The sequence below is a fragment of the Erinaceus europaeus genome, chromosome 9 (assembly GCF_950295315.1).
Source record: "Erinaceus europaeus chromosome 9, mEriEur2.1, whole genome shotgun sequence".
In the NCBI taxonomy this organism is placed as follows: Eukaryota; Metazoa; Chordata; class Mammalia; order Eulipotyphla; family Erinaceidae; genus Erinaceus; species Erinaceus europaeus.
The window spans coordinates 40140292-40158727 of record NC_080170.1 but is presented as its reverse complement, the minus strand read 5'-3'; the positions used below and the strand labels follow the sequence as shown (position 1 = coordinate 40158727).

The 18436-nt window shown below is 40.9% G+C and overlaps 2 protein-coding genes across 3 annotated transcripts; one reads left to right on the top strand and one right to left on the bottom strand.

Moving 5' to 3' along the window:
* Positions 1-2578: 2578 nt before the first annotated feature.
* LOC103120168 (olfactory receptor 10T2) lies at positions 2579-4415 on the bottom strand. 2 transcript variants are annotated; one of them, XM_060196957.1, is made up of 2 exons: positions 4380-4415; positions 2579-3490 (listed from the first exon to the last, which is right to left on the bottom strand). In XM_060196957.1, the coding sequence occupies exons 1-2, from the start codon at positions 4413-4415 to the stop codon at positions 2579-2581; spliced, it is 948 nt and encodes a 315-aa protein (XP_060052940.1). The 2 variants fall into 2 exon arrangements, with proteins under 2 accessions (XP_060052940.1, XP_007530596.1); XM_007530534.2 differs by lacking the exon at positions 4380-4415 and having other exon boundaries at positions 2579-3523.
* Positions 4416-16179: 11764 nt separating this feature from the next.
* Positions 16180-17121, top strand: LOC103120201 (olfactory receptor 10K1). The gene has a single exon (XM_007530576.1). It carries the CDS (start codon positions 16180-16182, stop codon positions 17119-17121), a length of 942 nt encoding a protein of 313 aa, XP_007530638.1.
* Positions 17122-18436: the final 1315 nt, after the last annotated feature.

The window sequence follows — 18436 nt, the reverse complement described above, 5'->3', positions numbered from 1 at the left end:
ATGATTTCACTCTCAGGCAGAATTTGAAAAACAAGATCAGAAGACAAAAGACAAGTAGAACCTGATCTGGAATTAGCATGTCTCACCAAAGTTAAAGACTCTGAGGTAGGTGGGGGTGAGAATACAGGTGCAAAAAGGATGACAGAGGACCTACTGGGGGTTGTATTGTTATATGGAAAACTGGGAAAGGTACAAACTATTGTATTTACTGTCAAATGTAAAACATTAATTTCCCAATAAAGAAATTAAAAAAATAAACACTTTGTGGACTGAGAGCATGAATTCATCTTAAGCCAATATTTAGTTAAATACATAACAAAGGAATCACTGAAGATCCAGAAAAAACTACACACTGTTTTATGATCATTTATTTATTTATAAAACTTTTTATCATTTATTTTTTGACTAGAACAGAGAGGTACTGAGAGGGAAGGGGAAAATAGAGAGGGAAAGAGATAGAGAAAGAGAGTCACTGCTTCATACCTTTTTTTTTTTTTTTTTTTTACCAGTTTCCTGCTCATCTCTGGCTTATGATCATGTTGGGGATTTAACCTAGGCTTTGAAGCTTCAGTCATGAGAATCTCTTTATATAACCTTTACGTTATCTACCCCTACCTTTATGATCATTTATATCTATAGGTAAATTAAAGAACCTAAATAAATCATGTATTTTACAAATAAAGACTTATTTATAGGGCTGTACAGCACAACATAAGAACACAGTACTTGTAGGCCTGAGACCCAAAGATGCCAGTTTCACCCCCCCAGTACCAACATATGCCAGAGATAACTGAACCTAATCTATATACAAAAAGAGACACCAGGGCATCACTTTTAAGTACTGCTGGGATCAAACCTGGGACTTCATGTATGAATTATTGTGCTCCACCAAATAAGCACTGCCCCATACACACTGAATATGAATATGTTTTTCAGTAATATGTATGCATGTATGTATTTCCACCACAGTTATTGCTGGAGCTCAGTGCTTGTAGAGTGAATCTACCCCTCCTGATGACCATTTTTCCTATTATTATTTTATTCTTTCCCTCTTTCTTTTCTTTATGAGATAGAAACACAGAGATGAGGTGGGGAGATAAAGAGGGAGATAGAAAGAGATACACCCTGTAGACCAGTTTATGAAGCTTTCTCCCTACAGCTGGGGAACAGGAGCTCAAACCCAGGTCCTTCCACATGATAGTATGTATGCTCAATTGGGTATGCCCCCACCTGGCCCCCACCACTTATCTATTAAACAAACATTTTTGAAATCCAGATAAACACCAAATAGATAGGTGTTTTTGGAAATCTCTGTTTTTTTTTTTGCTTGTTTGTTTGTTTTTTTGTTTGTTTTTGTTTTTGTTTTGAAATCTCTATCCTTATTATGGTCAACCCCATACATAAATTCAACATCTTCTAGGACAGCCTCTAGAGAGAGTGCTAGCCATCATAGAATTCTGGGTCTTGCATTAATAAGATAGCTCACATGGAGGCTGTGCTGCTTTGTCATGTGTATGACACAGGTTCCAGCTTGTCCCTCTGCATTGAAGGGAGCTTTGCCCTTTTCTTGTTTTTTATTGTTATATTAGTTATTATAGTTGTTTTTATTGATGTCGTTGTTGTTGGATAGGACAGAGAGAAATGGAGACAGAAGGGGAAGATAGAGAGGGGGAGAGAAAGATAGACACCTGCAGACCTGCTTCACCGCCTGTGAAGCAACTCCCCTGCAGGTGGGGAGCCAGGGCTTGAACTGGGATCCTTACGCCGGTCCTTGCACTTGGGACCATGTGCACTTAACCAACTGTGCTACTGTCTGACCCCTTAGCAGCTAGTACTTCTTAATGCCTTCTGCCAGGCTAGCATGGACTGTTTATATCTAACCAGTGTGCATACATTTGATTCTCACCATACTCCATTGAGGATATAAGAGTCTCATGTTCACAGAGGCTAAGAGCGTGGCTGAGGGGTGTAATCTGACTTCAACCAGGTCAAGTTTGGTCCATGTCAGTTAGCTGGGAATTTATCTGAATCAGTACTGAAACTCAAGTCAGGATATTGGGTCTTTATCTCACTGTTTTATACTCTACCATCATTTAACCTCTTAAAGTTGCATTCCCCTCCCATTCAGTTATCAGTGCGTTTTTGTAATTTTCATCTGGAAAATGTGCATTTATTAAAAACATTTATTTTGAAGACTCACAATGAAAGGAATCACTCTAAGGACTAAATGGCATACCTTGATGTATTTTCTGTCTCAGAATTACTGGGTATTTTGAGAGAGATGAAGCAGAATTGGGAGTACAGATCTAAGGAAACTAGCATTGTCAACACACAAAAGTACCATGGCTGAGTCCTTGAAAGCTTGCACATACAGTCACAGAACTTTCTGGAGACCATTTAGTGGAAGCTCTATAGCAGATATAGGCTAAATAAGAAGAACTTTCCTATAGAATGATCAAGGTGACTTGAAATCCTTATGTTTATTTTTGGCAAGTAGATCCAGAGAAAGGATCGATGTGCTTCTTGAGCAGATAGCCTACCAAGGACACTTGCACCAATATGACTTTTCTGACTGAGCTCAGATAGTTTTAGGTAGTGAATACCTATTGAGAACCTTTCTCAGAGCCACCTTTACTTCTTTGTTTCTCAGAGTATAGACAAGAGGGTTAAGCAGTGGAGTGATGACAGTATAGGTCACGGCCACAAGCAGGTCTTTATCTGATGAATACAAGGAGGTGGGTCTTAGGTATATGAAGGAGGCACAGCCATAGTGAACAATGACCACAGTGAGGTGGGAGGCACAGGTGGCAAAGGCCTTCCGCTGTCCCTCCAAGGAAGAGATCTTGAGGATGGTAGAGACGATGAAGACATAGGAGATGAAGATCAGCACAAAAGGAACCAGCAGGACTAGTATGCTGAGGAAGAAGATGACCATCTCCTTCAGGTTGGTGTCAGTGCAGCCCAGTTTGATGACAGGAGAAATGTCACAGAAGAAGTGGTTGATACGATTGGAGGCACAGAAGGGGACGCTGAACACTAGGATGTTGACAACCACAGAGATCAGAAAGCCACAGAAGCCAGAGACCAGAACTAAGAGTGTGCAGGTCATTCTACTGACGATGAGCATGTAGTTAAGAGGGTTGCAGATGGCCACATAGCGGTCATAGCCCATCACAGCGATCAGAAAGCAATTGGTACAAGCCAAACCCACAAAGAAATAGAGCTGGGCTGCACACCCATAGTAGGAAATAGTTGGGTTGCTGGAAAGCAAGTTAGTTAGCATTTTCGGTACAATGACCAAGGTGTAGCAGGTCTCTGAGCAGGATAGCACAAAGAGAAAGAAATACATGGGGGTGTGCAGAGCCCGGTCCAGGCGAATGACTGTCATAATGGTGGTGTTGGCCATCAGAGTGGTCAAGTAGACCAGGAGGAAGATGAAGAAGAGGAGGATCTGCAGGTCGCCCAGGTTGGAGAAGCCTACAAGGATAAACTCAATGATCATGCTCTGGTTGTCACCCGTCATTAGTTGGATGGGGATCAGAGCCAGATTGTCTGTAGATCAAAAGGAATTTGAAAAACATGAAATGTGTTTCTGTATAAAAGCAAGTAACAGTTAATGAAACACAGCAATCAGTGATCTCAGGTGCACAGAAGGCTCATACCTAGTGTGTTAATTCAAGGCACTAGATAGAACATCTGCCACATCACACCTTAGGTCCTGGCTTTGGTATCCTGTACAGCATGGAAACAGTATAGATAGTACCAAGGGAACTACACAAATGCTGGGGTAGTTCTTTGGTATCTCTCTATCTCTCTCACTCATTTTAAACAGTTTTTAAAATTTCATTTATTTATTATTGGTTAGAGATAGAGAGAAATTAAGGGGGAGGTAAAGAGGGAGAGAAAGACAGAGAGACACTTAACAGCTCTACTTCAACCACTTGTGACACTTTCCCCAGTGCAGGTGGGGACTAGGGCCTTGAACCTGGATCCATGCACATTGTAGTGTGTGTCTTAACTAGGTGCTCCACCCCAGGATCCCCCCTCTCAGTACTGAGAATAAATATATTGAGTCAGGGAGGCTGTTTGGCACTGTAGTGCATGCATAAGTCTCTCAATTTATTCTCTGTTGCTACACTAGAAAAATGTGTGTGTGTGTGTGTGTGTGTGTGTGTGTGTGTGTGTGTGTGTGTGTGTGTGTGTGTGTGTGTGTGTGTTAAATCAGGGAGTGGTGTAGCTCTTTTCATCTAATCCTGAAATTTTCTTAGAGAAGAAACTGAAGCTCAAAAAGATTAATCAATTTGCTTGAGCATGTATAAGTAGTAGACCTTGGAAATTACTTCTCTTCAAAGTCATCTGATGAAAGTCAGATTCAGAACAAGATAAATAAAAAAGGTTCTGTTCAAACCTTGCATGTTTACCTCAAATAATGCTGCAACTGATGTGGCTTTCTTTCTTTGTAATTTTAATCTATTTTTCTAAACATGAATAAAATGATCCTTTCCCTTAGTGGGTCTTATTTTTTTCCTATCATTCTTAGGTTTTTGCATTTTTATCATGTCCTTACTTCTGGAATTCTCTGTCACAGTGACCTAATGAGGTATTTGAGTTGTAAGCTTTCTGCCATACTTTTACTCTCAGACTGTCAGAGAAGATGGCTAGTCTATAGTCTCCAGGCATCATTAGTTCTGGTCCCTTTGTCTCTGCACATACATTTTCTTCTCCACTGTTTCTTATCCTTCACAGTGAATATTCACCCTTCTTGCAAAACTTTAGATTTATCCCCTGAAAGAATTCTGAGTCTGGTTCCTGAGTGCATTCTTGTCTTGTCCTGGGGTCACTTAAATGCAGATAGCTTGGGCCTAAGAAAGACAGAGGCTCCAAGCAGAGCTTGGTTACTGTACAAAAATTACTTTCCTGTGCTTCAGATTGTTAATGAGAGTAAACATGAAATTTTGTGAGTACCAAATGCTCGCAGTGAAGTCCCTGACTCTTGTAAGTACTTAATAGGTGCTGCTGAATGGTCTGTTGGTATTAGCCCAGCCCCTTAAAACTATACATGAAGAATCTGAGATCAGAGAAGTAAAATGCAATGATCTAGCTCACACAACTATCTAACAGCTGAGGGGATGTTATAGCCCAGATACCCAGGCCACTGATTTCTGTATTTATTTATTTATTTATTCATTTATTTATTTACTATTGGATAGAAATAGAGATACATTGAGAGGGAAGGGAGAGATAGAGAGGGAGAGAGACAGAGAGACACCTGCAGCCCTGCTTCACCACTCATGAAGTTTTCCCCCCTGCAGGTGAGGACCAGGGGCTTGCCTTGTGCACTGTGATGTGGGCACTTAACCAGGTGTGCCACCACCTGGCCCCCAGGCCACTGATTTCTGATTTCTCATGTTACTTTTTGTGCTCACACACCAGGGGCTTAGGGGACGGATGGACGTTGGTGTGACCTCATCTGGACACTGCTCCATGTGTCTATCCACTCCTCTCTCCTGTTCTCACACCTTGAACACATCACATACATTTCTCCCTCTGCTAAATCACATCTCTGCCTGATACTCAGGAACTTTCTCCCTATTTCCTAGCTTGTTTATTTGAGGGATATTTTTTAAATCAACTATTAAGGGCATTAATGGTTTATAGTAAATATAGTTGTTGGTACATGTGTAAAGTTTCTCAGTTTTCTGCAAAAACAATCTCACCCCCAACATACATACATTCAGGTCTTCCTCTACCATCATTTACCAGGACCTGAAATCCCCAAGTGCTTTACCTTGGTGTAATACACTAAATCCAGTTCAAGTTCTACTTTATGGCTCCCCTTTCTGTTATTTGTCAAATCTGCCCATGAGTGAGATCATTCTATATTCACCCTTCTCTTTCTGCTTTATTCATTTAACATGGTTTTGAGGGATATTTTGTGGGTTTTCACACCTCTAATCCTGCTCTAACTGGGCTCTGTCTGTTTTAGGTGGCAGGAATTGGGCTGCTGATCTCTGCTTTCTCCTTAGGAGCTATGTCCCTGTATACTGGCCCCAGCCCCATCCTGGTGCAAGGACCATTTCACCTATGTGTTGCATCCATTTCTGCTTATGAAGATTTCTTTGGTAACCAGAGCATTCACAGGGCAGATTAACAGATGCTCTTGCTTAGAGAAAAGACTACTTTCAAAGCTAGGATATAGGAGAAACACTTACATTCAGAGCCAGAGTTCTAGCACAGTTCCAAGTCTCTTTCTCCTGTAGCCCATCAGTATGTAAAAAAAAAGAGAGTTTTGGAAGAACATTAGAATAGGCCTCACTCACCCCCACCCTCTTCCCTAGAGTTATCTGGGGAAAATCCAGGGGCTCTGCTCTGAGCCTTACAGATGAGGGGTGGCTCAGTCTGCAAGCTGGGCTGAGATACATGGAAACTCTTGGTCTCAGCAGCTCTGTATTCTCAAGGCAGATGCGTTGGGAGGAGAGTCCCTGGATCTTATAAAGTCAAGGTGCTCCAGGGAATTGTGGCCTTTGGAGGGAAGGGCATCTTTGGATTCTATGAATTAAAGCATCATAGAGAGGGACAGGAATATATCTCAGGTTTATATCATAAGACTGTAAGCCTGAGATCCCAGAGGCCTGAAGTTCAGTCCCTGTACCACCACCATATGCCAGAACAGAGCAGTGTTGTGGTTTCTCTCAGTCTCTATCACTCAGAAAAATAAATTATTCTTTTAATGTAAAGGAAAAAAGAATCTAATATGTTTTTTATTAGAAAAAGAATCACTGGATGGGGGAAGATAGCAAGAATCACTGGGTGGGGGAAGTTTATGCAAAGAGACTCTCATGCCTGAGGAGGCTCCAAGGTCCCAGGTTCAATCTCCCAAATCACTATAAACCAGAGCTAAGGAGTGCTTTGTTAAAAAAAAAAAAAAAAAGAATCATTTTGAATACTATGATGATTTTTCCCTGGTTTATCTATTCAGTTCAAGGTTTCATTTGCTATATAATGTATGATCTATAAACTCAGTAGTGACTACCCTTGTAGGTTCTGGATACACAATACCTAGTTTGAAGGATGAAAAATTGACCATCGTTGACAACTCTTCTAATGCTTCCTCCGCCTCCTTTCAGTTTGCTAGTTGAATATGCCTCATCATTTCCCCCAAAATCTCACCTACTTTTTTTTTATTATGTCTGCATGACAAGGGGCAGGGGTGCTCACTTTTACTTTTCTTTTACTTTATTTTGTTTTTAGTGTTTTACTTGTTTTATTGAGAAAAGCAGAAAGAGTGAGAGTGAGTGAGAGAGAGAGATGAACACTGCTCAGCTTTAGCTTATTGTAGTGCTCTGGATTGAACCTGGGACCTGAGAGCCTCAGGCATGAAAGTCTTTTGTGTAACTATTAGGATGTTTTCCCAGCTCCATATTTAACCTTGTCTACATTTCTCTATCCACATGAACACTCCCACACACAATCCCAACTGGCTCTCATGCTTTAATTTCCAGGCACTCTGCTGACTGTTCTGGCAGAGGAAGTGGGGTAGGGGGCAGAGATGGATGAGATGGCAAGGCCTGGGATGATGGTAATCCCTGGGCCACTCACACCTGCACACTGGAGGCATGTGTATGAATGCCCATGGCAGGGTTCTACTCAGCATCCTCCACTTGGTCGACTCCAAATTATATTCCTCCATGAGGATAATTTCTGGAACCATCCGTTCCACCCCGGTTCCATGGCTGCCAGTTCTTAGCAACATCGCCCCTCCAGATATTCGTCGGGATGCGGCATCATCTAAGTTCATTTCCCACGTCTACGCTCGACCGGACCTGCCAATATACGCGGATATCTTCGCCCACCCTGTCCAACGCTTGACGTCTCGTCACCCAATCTGGTCCCCTATGCCTACACTGAACTTCTCTGTTCCAGTCTCTTGGAAACAGAGTTGGCAGTCAGCTGAGGTAAAGAGCAAACACCACATCACAGACCCCTGCAAGCGTCAACCCGGCTTTGACCTAGCATGTTATGACTGGGCCCTCCTCAATCGCTATCGAACAGGCCATGGCCGGTGCGCTGCTATGTTCCATCGCTGGGGAGCCAGAGATGACCCGAACTGCCCCTGCGGCTACAGACAGACTATGACCCACATAGTCAATGACTGCCACCTCTCCAGATTCAAAGGAGGTCTCGAAACTTTACATCAGGCTCAACCTGATGCTGTTGACTGGCTACGGAAGAAGGGCAAACGCTAGAAGAAGAAGCATCCTCAGTATACGGACTAGGTCACGTGTGCCTGATACACTGCAATGGCTGCACGTAATTTCTTACCTTGACAAGCTTGAAACCAATAGCTTCTTCCTGGAAAGTACTTGGTGATTAGAAAGGGAGGTGGAGAAGTAAATAAGAAATTGCAGAGAGCTCAGCTATAGTGAGATTGAAATTCCACAGGTTCCTTTTGACAGCTCTCCTTCCCATGGCATCACTCTTTCTGAGAGATGGCAGACAACTTCTGGGGGTAAAGAAACTACCTTTAAGGGGCTGAGTGATGGCACACCAAGTTGAGTGCACACATTACCAACCACAAATACCCAGGTTCAAGTCCCCACTTCCCACCTGCAAGGGGCAAATTTCATGAAAAGTGAAGAAAGTCTATAGCTGTCTCTCTGCCTCTCTATCTCTCCCTTCTCAATTTCTCTCTGTCCTGTCAAATAAATAAGTATTAAGAAATATCCTTTAATTTTCTTGGGATGTTTGTTGCATGCTCTATGTATTTTTCAAAGAACCATCAGACTTTACACTTAAATTTGGAAACTTTTATGATTTGTTAGTTAAAACTTCATAAATTTCATTTTACAATTTTTTAATATTTATTTATTTATTCCCTTTTGTTGCCCTAGTTGTTTTTATTGCTGCAGTTATTACTGTTGTTGTTATTAATATCATCGTCATTGGATAGGACAGAGAGAAATGGAGAGAGGAGGGGAAGACAGAGGGGGGAGAGAAGATACCTGCAGACCTGCTTCACCACCTGTGAAGTGATTCCCCTGCGAGTGGAGAGCCGGGGGCTCGAACCGGGATCCTTACGCAGGTTCTTGTGCTTTGCACCACCTGCACTTTAGCCACTGTGCTATCGCCCGACTCCCTTATAATTTTATTTATTAGAGTTATCGATATGAGAGAGAGAATGTGTGTGTAAAAACATCGCTCTGCCATGTGGAATACAAGGGATCAAACTTGGTCTCTTTTTGAGAGTCCAGTTCTCTGCCTACTGAGTCACCTCTCAGGGTGCTAATTTTGTAATTAAAAAAAAGTATTACTTTCAGAATAGAGAACATAAGAGTGAGGGAAATATCAGAGCACTGTCTGTCTCTAGCATATGCGGTACCAGGGGTCAAACGTGTGCAAACCCTGTGCTCTACCACTGAGTTCTCTTCCAAATTCTCTTCTATATATATAAAAATGTGCTTTTTATGAGCTGGAGCCATATGCATATGTGATTTTATCCTTGGCTACTTCTTTTTTTTAATTTCTTTATTGGGGAATTAATGTTTTACATTCAACAGTAAATACAATAGTTTGTACATGCATAACATTCCCCAGTTTCCCATATAACAGTACAACCCCCACTAGGCTACTTCTTTATTGAGATAGAGCCATAGAGAGAGATGTAGTGACACCAAATCACCAGAGCTTCTCTGGCTATCTGTGACCATCCATATGATGCCAGAATTGTCACCTAGGTCTTGCCAATGACAAGGCACATGTTCTACTTAATGAGCTATCTCTTGAGCCCTGCAAATGTATTATAATAAATAGACAAGTGGGACACTCTTTAAATCAAAGTCTAGATATAATGCTTTTTGTTTGTTTAAGCAACAAGGATACCTGGGGCTCCACACCTGCACAATTCTGCATCTGGTGAACTCTTAATTTTTCTAGCTGGAGACTGAGAGAGAGGCAGGGGCATGTAAAGGAGAGACACTATTGCACTGCTGCACTGAATTTCCCATGTGAAAGTCTTCCCATGTGGTGGCCAGAGATTTAAACCCTCACTCACGGTAAAGTGTGTACTCTACCGGGTGAACTCTCTCCTAATCCTCCGATTTAATTTTGCAATAAAAGGATCATACAAATCTTCAAAGAAACAAATAACAGAAAAAAAATAGGTAAAGTATATAAGTAAAAAATCTTCAAAGGATGATTAAGAGTAACTGGTAAATTTACATGAGTCTGTCCTTACTAGTTAACAAAGAAATGGAAAAGGAGGTTCTATGTCATATCCATCTTTTATGTTGACTACAGTTAAACCATTAAAATTATATTGTACATTCTGTTAATGAATTGAGAGCTAGTGAAACTGAATTCACATAGTGTTTGTGGAGGTTATTTGGCAACTCAATACATATTACAATTTGAACTGTGGACAAATTTTTATCTCAACAATTTTATTCTGACATAATGATAAGGAAATGACTGATGATTGTTCAAACACAATCTCATTTGTTACTTTTGCTAAAATTCTGGATGCTCAAATTAAATGGCATTTATAGTCTATGGAAACAGCTTAAATGACCATCAACAGATGGCTGGATGTGGAAGGTATAGAATGTATGCTCCACAGAATATTACTCTGAAGTAAAAAAAAAAAGTGGGGAAGGTGTTGTACTCTTTAGAATGGGAGGTGGTTATGCTTAGTGAAATAAGTAAAGAGAAGAAAGACAACTACCCTACTATTTCACTCATCTAAGGAATCTAGGGGACAAGAAACAAACAAATGTAGGACCTTGTAAGAACTATGATAGTTACCATTGGGAGAGCAAGGGCACAGAAATTTGGTGGTAGATGTGGTGTGGAACTACATCCTAAAACCCTACAGCCTTGTAACCTATTATAAACCTAATAAACAAATAATTAGAATTTGTTGCACACATTGTAAGCAGAAATTAATGCTACCAATAGCAGTAGGACTATATGTAATGTGTAATTGTTGTAAATCAGAACCCATATTAGGTATTTGAAGTACTGGAGAACGGTGAAAATAGCTCACTTAGTGGGATCAGGTGTTGTCACAGTGGGTTAAGCTCACATAGCGCCAAGTGCAAGAACTGGCATAAGGACCCCGGTTTGATCCCCTGGCTCTCCAACTGCAATGGTGTGTGTGTGTGGGGGGGGGCGCTTCACAAGTGGTGTCTAACTTTCTCTTCCCCTCTCTGTCTTCTCCTCCTCTCTTGATTTCTCTCTGTCCTATCTAACAACAGCAATAACAGCAACAAGGGCAACAAAAATGGGGAAAAAATGACTTCCAGGAGTAGTGAATTCATAGTGCTGGCACTAAGCCCCAGTGATAACTCTGGGGGCAAAAAAAAAAAAGTAGCTCTCTTGGATAGTGTGTTGTTTTTATTATGTGTAGGAAGAAAGTTTCAGTGTTGCGGTATGACTCTATCTGTCATCTATCTAACTCTAACTTTTTCTTTTTTTTAAGATTTTATTTATTTATGAGAAAGATAGAAGGAGAGAGAAAGAACCAGACATCACTCTGGCTCACGTGCTGCCGGGGATCAAACTTGGGACCTCAAGCTTGAGAGTCCAAAGCTTTATCACTGTGCCACCTCCTGGACCACAACTCTTTCTTTTTCATCCAGGGCTATTGCTGGGTCTCAGTGCCAGTACTATGAATCTAATACTTCTGGCAGCCTTTTTTTTTTTTTTTTTTTTTTGGCCATTTGACTGGATAGAATAGAAATTTGAGAGAAGATGGGGAGATAGAAAGGGAGAGAAAAAGACACCTGCAGATCTGCTTCATCACTTGTGAGGTATCCCTTGCAGGTAGGGAGCTGGAGACTCCAATCTGGATCCTTGTATGGGTCCTTGTGCTTACTACTATGTGCAATTAGCCTGGTGTACCACCACCTGCCCTCCCCCAACTCTGTCTGTCTTTATCTGAAAAAAAAGATAATGATATATTTGATAGTTGAATACTAGATACGCAAATGCATGCATACATATTAATTCAACTTTCAGAATTTATAAAAACTTCTGGAAAACCTTTCCAGCAGCACTGAAGAGTGACCATCAGGAAATCACAGTGTCAAGGGCAGCAGCCAGCTTCCACCATCTGACTAGTTCTGGTATAGCAGAAAAAAGATTTATGCTAGAGTTCAGCAAGGCTAAGACATTTACTAAAGTCAGTTTTTTTTTTTAATTTCAGAATATGTCAGTATTCCTTATTTGAATTATATGGATCAGAATCTGGGAAGTTTATAAATTTTTGGACTCTTCTGAAAACTAAAGTTGAGAATCACACATCAAACTAAACATTATAGATAATTTTCCATTTAGTCTTTTGCCTCACAATTGTTAAGTGGCCATTTCTCTATCACAATTCATTTCAAATGGCCCACTTCCAATGCAAGCATGGACAAACTATACCTAGATTCTAAATCCGTGGTTATGCACGACTTTTATGCCTGAAATCCACAGTCCCTGGTTCAATCGCTCCTCACTAGCATAAGCCAAGGCTGAGCAGTGCTGTGGTCTATCTATCATCTATCATCTATCTATCATCTATCTATCTATCTATGTACCTATCTATCTATCTATCATCTATCTATCTATCTATCTATCTATCATCTATCTATCTATCACTTATGTGTTTCTGTCATTTCCTCAATTAAGGATCCCTTTCAGAAGCTGGCACATTCTTTTTTCCAGATAGACTTGGTTCCTAATTAAGCCCCAGGCAATGTCTCCAGGGAAGTAGATGTAGCCTCAGGAGTCCACCAATCACAGTGCATCTTTCCAATAGCCACGCCTCACACTGGTCAACAGATGAGGCAAAGAGAGTGGCTTTAACCAGAGCAGCAGAGCCCTGCTAGGCAAGGCAGGCTGCCTCTCATGTTGAAGCAGAAAGATTCAGTCTCATGGTAGTCACTCTCTTCTGCTATAGGTCCTCTGGTGCTGACCTTTGAGTTAGACTTGACTTGCTAAGGCACCCTTGATGTTAAATCCTGCTACTCTTTGAGATGAAAGGAGGAGAGCTGTGTGGAGTGCTCCCTGGGCACTAGAAATATTGATTTAGTGGGTCTTGGTGCAGCCGAGGTTTAACTGATGGGTCAAGCTTGCAAACATACCCCCCTGGACCAGCCAAGGTAACCTGAGGTGGCATTCCTGGTAAGTTGTAGAGCTAAGCAGGAGAACCAGGGGCTGCATTGGTCAACCATTGGTTGGCCTGCCCAGTTTTCTGAAGCTTTCTTGACCATACCAGTTTCTTTATATTCACACTCAAATTTTATCTCCTTTCTCTTTTTTGAAGACAGTTTGCCTACAGACTACATGAAATACATACCAAATCTTCACTTCTTTCCTTCTCTTTCTTTCTCTCTCTCTCTCTCTCTCTCATGTTTTATGCTCATGGATGTATGAAATACAATGCTAAAATTTCACTTCAGTGAGGTAAATTAAGAGTTTTAAAGTGTATCTAAAAGATAAAAAATATTTTCCTTTCATTTCAGAGGCTATTTACATAATTCCTCTCAGTAATAGACTGATGTATTCCAAAGGATAATGTGTGGCCCAGAAATTTTGCATCTGAAAAAATCTGTACATTGGCTACCTTTGATACCAAATACCTTCAAGTATTAAATCATTATGTTAGTCCATGTTCCATACAATCCCAATGGGACAATCAAGGAATTAGAAAAATAAAGTACACTAGTGTCATCTCCAATTCCACCTTTAAATATCATAAGGTGAATTTGGAGAATAAAGGATCTTATATCCTAGAGTTGAAAAAGCTTTAAGGGATCAAACACAACTGTTATCCAAATAAAGCTCCTTTCCAATATTTTTTGTCTTTAAAAAATTAATATATATACATATATAAGCATATATATTTTATATATTTATTTGGTATAGGGACAGAGAGAAACTTAGAGGGTAGCGGTAAGCAACAAGCAAGAGAGTGACACCTGCAACACCCCTTCACTGCTTGTGAAGCTTCCTCCCTAAAAGTGGACTGGGAGCTGGAACCCAGTTTCTGACCACTGTAATTTGTGCATTTAACCAGGTGTACTAACACGCAGTCCCTTGTAATATATATATATATATATTATAAAATGAAGATTTTGAAAAGACCTTAGGATAAGTGGTGTAATTCCACACAATTCCCACCACCAGAACTCCCTATCTCATCCAGGACCCAACACCCCCACCCCCTGAAAGCTCTCCTATTCTTTATCCCTCTGGGAGGCTGGGAGGGTCATTGTGGATTGCAGACGGTAGGAGGTCTGGCTTCTGTAATTGCTTCCCAGCTGAACATGGGCATTGGCAGGTCAATCCATACTCCCAGCCTGTCTCTCTCTTTCCCAAATGGGGTGGGCTCTGGGGAGGTGGCTCCAGGACACATTGGTGGGGTTGTCTGCCCAGAGAAGTCAGGTTGCCATCATGGTAGCATCTGGAACCTGGTGACTGAAAAAGAGTTAAGATATAAAGCAGAAAAAAATGTTGACTAAACATGAACCTAAATTCAAGAATATTGCAGATGAAGATTTTGGGGTCTTCATTTTGGAAAAAGCTAGTAGGCCTATTTTAGGAATATAGGGGCCCATGACTTTACTTGTTTTTGCCTGAGTCTGTCTGACAGCTAACATGCAGATGGACCCAAGATATTATCTGGGGAGATGGCATCATAATTGGAAGAAGAAGCAGAAAGCTGGATCAGGGAAGAGAGTACTCCCAAATATGGGGAAATTATATAAATATTGTTAATTGTAAACACCAGTGATTTGATCTGGGGCCTACAAGATATTTTTTAAGTTAGATCTTCTTCATGATTTTCCATGTAGCCTATCAGTTTGCTGCAGTTACTTTTTATACAATCTCTTAATATTAAGATAAGGAGAGTGAATATCTAAGTTAGTGTCTTGCTTAAAGTCATACAAACAAGTCTAAAATATAAACCTTCACATTGAAAATTGAAAGGTCATGTACCTTTTGATAGTCTGTGGCTATGTAACTGGAAGACGATTACTTTTATTTGCTTGCTCTTATACCTTTCTGTCACATAGCATTGGGTTAGCATAGTATAATGGTCCCTTCTGCCTTCTGAGCTGATGAAGAGCTTCTTCCCACATGAGCCATGCCATTATATCTCTGTAAACCATGGTAATGTTATAATACTAGTCATGCAAAACAGAAGTAGAACCTGAGATGGAACTGGCATATTGCACCAAAGTAAAAGACTCTGGGGTGGGTGGGTGGGGAAAATACAGGTCCAAGATGGATTCAGAGGACCTAGTGGGAGTTGTATTGTTATATGGGAAAATGGGGAATGTTATGCATGTACAAACCATTGTACTTACTGTTGAATGTAAAACATTAATTCCCCAATAAAAAAAAGTAAAAAATAATAATACTAGTCATGCAATGCTTGGTCTTGGGGTTATATAAATTTTGTGTTCACTTAATTCAAATCAGCTGTTCCTCAGAGGATTATGTAGCAAATAAGTCCCAGAAATTGTGGGTGGGTGATTGGGTGGATAAGGTACTGTTTCTGAATTAGAGCACTCCAGCTTCAATTCTACTCAGTATATCACACTGTACTCACTGTGGGATGGGGGCATAGTCAATATTAGAAGTGGGTTCTTGAAGAGGTGATCCAGAAAAAAATCATGGACTATTATACAACACAAACAATAATTTCTAATACTTAGGCTTTCACATGCTGTACTGAACACTACTTATTTTGTCCTTTGGCATGCTAATCAATTTTAGAGAGTTGGATTTAACCATGTCAGTCACTTTTCTGGTTTCTGTGGGTGAAGAGTAGAAAAACAGCCACCTATAAATTCTTCTTCTTCTAGCGTTTGCCCTTCTTCCATAGCCAGTCAACAGAGTCAGGTTGAGCCTGATGTAAAGTTTCGAGACCTCAAATAAGAGGCAAGGAAAATCATTAGGTAAATCTCAAATCCTTGGCTAGAAAAATAACATGCTCTAGTTCTTGAGAAAACATCCTAGTTCATTGTCAACTATTCTACTGAATGTTGAGTTTTTGTTCCTTTTTTTAAGCATTTTTTTAAGGAAGAATGAAAGTATTGCACCAAACATTTGAAAATTACCCCCACCTGACTTTCTATTCACCTTCTTGGATGCTGACTTCTATTTTCTGCATTTGTCCAAATAGCCTCCATGGAACAGATTAATGAGACCTTGGTGAGAGAGTTTGTCTTCCTTGGCTTCTCCTCCCTGGCTAAGCTGCAGCAGTTGCTATTTGTGGTCTTTCTGCTCCTCTACCTCTTCACCCTGGGCACCAATGCCATCATCATTTCCACCATTATGCTGGACAGAGCCCTCCACACGCCCATGTACTTCTTCCTTGCTGTCCTCTCCTGCTCAGAGACCTGCTACACCTTTGTCATTGTCCCCAAGATGCTGGTGGACCTCCTGACCCAGAAGAAGACCATCTCCTTTGTGGGCTGTGCCATCCAGATGTTCACCTTTCTCTTCCTAGGCTGCTCTCACTCCTTCCTGCTGGCAGCCATGGGCTATGACCGCTATGTGGCCATCTGCCACCCCCTGCGCTACTCTGCACTCATGAGTCAAGGAGTGTGTGGGGGGCTGGTGGCAGCTGCCTGTGCCTGTGGCTTCACTGTCTCTTTGGTCACCACATCTTTGGTGTTTCAGCTGCCCTTCCACTCCTCCAATCAGCTCCATCATTTCTTCTGTGACATCTCTCCTGTCCTCAAGCTGGCATCACACCACTCCCGTCTTAGCCAGATAGTCATCTTTCTGCTTGGTGTATTTGTCTTGGTGATTCCCCTGCTGCTCATCCTGGTATCCTACACTCAGATCATCTCTGCCATCCTAAAGATCCCTTCCACTGGAGGAAGGCACAAGGCATTTTCTACCTGTGCCTCTCATCTCATTGTGGTCACTGTCCACTATGGCTGTGCCTCTTTCATTTATTTGAGGCCCAAATCCAACTACTCCTCTAGCCAAGACAGCATCATATCTGTGTCTTACACTATCCTTACACCCTTGTTCAATCCAATGATTTATAGTCTGAGAAACAAGGAATTCAAATCAGCCCTTCAAAGGGTTATGGGACAGCTTTTATATCCTGTTCATTAAAGGACTGACTTTTAGAGTGCTGGTCAGTGACACATTTGGTTATGCACACATATCACCAACCACAAGGAACCAGGTTTGAGCCTCCACTCCCCATCTGCAGGGGGGATACTTCATGAATGGTGAAACAGGTCTTCAGATGTCTATCTTTCACTCTCCCTCTCCATGTCCTTCTCCCCTCTCAGTTTCTATCTGCCCTGTCAAATAAAAACTGAGAGAAAGAAATAAAAAATGTCTACTGGGAGAAGTTGTTTCTTTCAATTTTTTTTTAATAATTTTTATTTATAAAGTGTAAGCACTAACAATAGGATAAAAGGGGTACAGAAGAGATAGGGGGAAGAGGATAAGAGAGCTTTGAACTCGAGCACTATCATCAGGTCCCAGAGAGGGAGATGAAACAGGTAAATATGTAGATGTAATAATAGGGTTATATGTGGTTTGGAGGTGTAGAGAGCATTGGACCTGGAAGAAAAAGGGGGCAAATATGTGCAAATGTAGACAGAGAGTTGTAGAGATGACAGTTAACCCATATCTATAACCTCAGGAGAACTGTGGTAGTTCACAATGGAGAGACTTGGGATTCAGAAGTCTGGAATTATACCCCTGTTGACATATAATTTTGTAAATCAATATCAAATCACTAATAAAAAAGTAAAATAAATTTTGACTCAACTAAACATGTTTCCATATTTCAGGCTGTTCTATGGGTCAAACTTGCCAACAAACCTTAATTATAACAATTACATGTCTCCTCCCCCTTTTCTTCCAAACTTTAATGATCATTTCCACTCAGTTCCACAAACACTTGCCCAAATTTAATTTGAGGCTCTTTTACCTTTTGGTGACACTTTCCTCATACCATTACACATTCCTTTACCACCATTCCCAAAATCAGTGTCGCATGTCCTGAATGCAAATTACAATAGCACCCTACGTTGAGACACTATAAAGGCAATTATTTTATTTTTTCTTTTAATTTCTTTATTGAGGAATTAATGTTTTACATTCGACAGTAAATACAATAGTTTGTACATGCATAATATTTCCTAGTTTTCCATATAACATTACAACCCCCACTACGTCCTCTGTCATCCTTTTTCTCCCTCACCCTTTATTCTCCCACCCACCCGTCCCAGAGTCTTTAACTTTGGTGCAACATGCCAATTCCAGTTCAGGTTCTACTTGTCTTTTGTCTTCTGATCTTGTATTTCAACTTCTACCTGAGAGTGAGAACATGCCATATTCATCCTTCTGTTTCTGACTTATTTCACTTAACATGACAGTTTTCAAGCTCCATCTAAGACCCGCTGAAAACGGC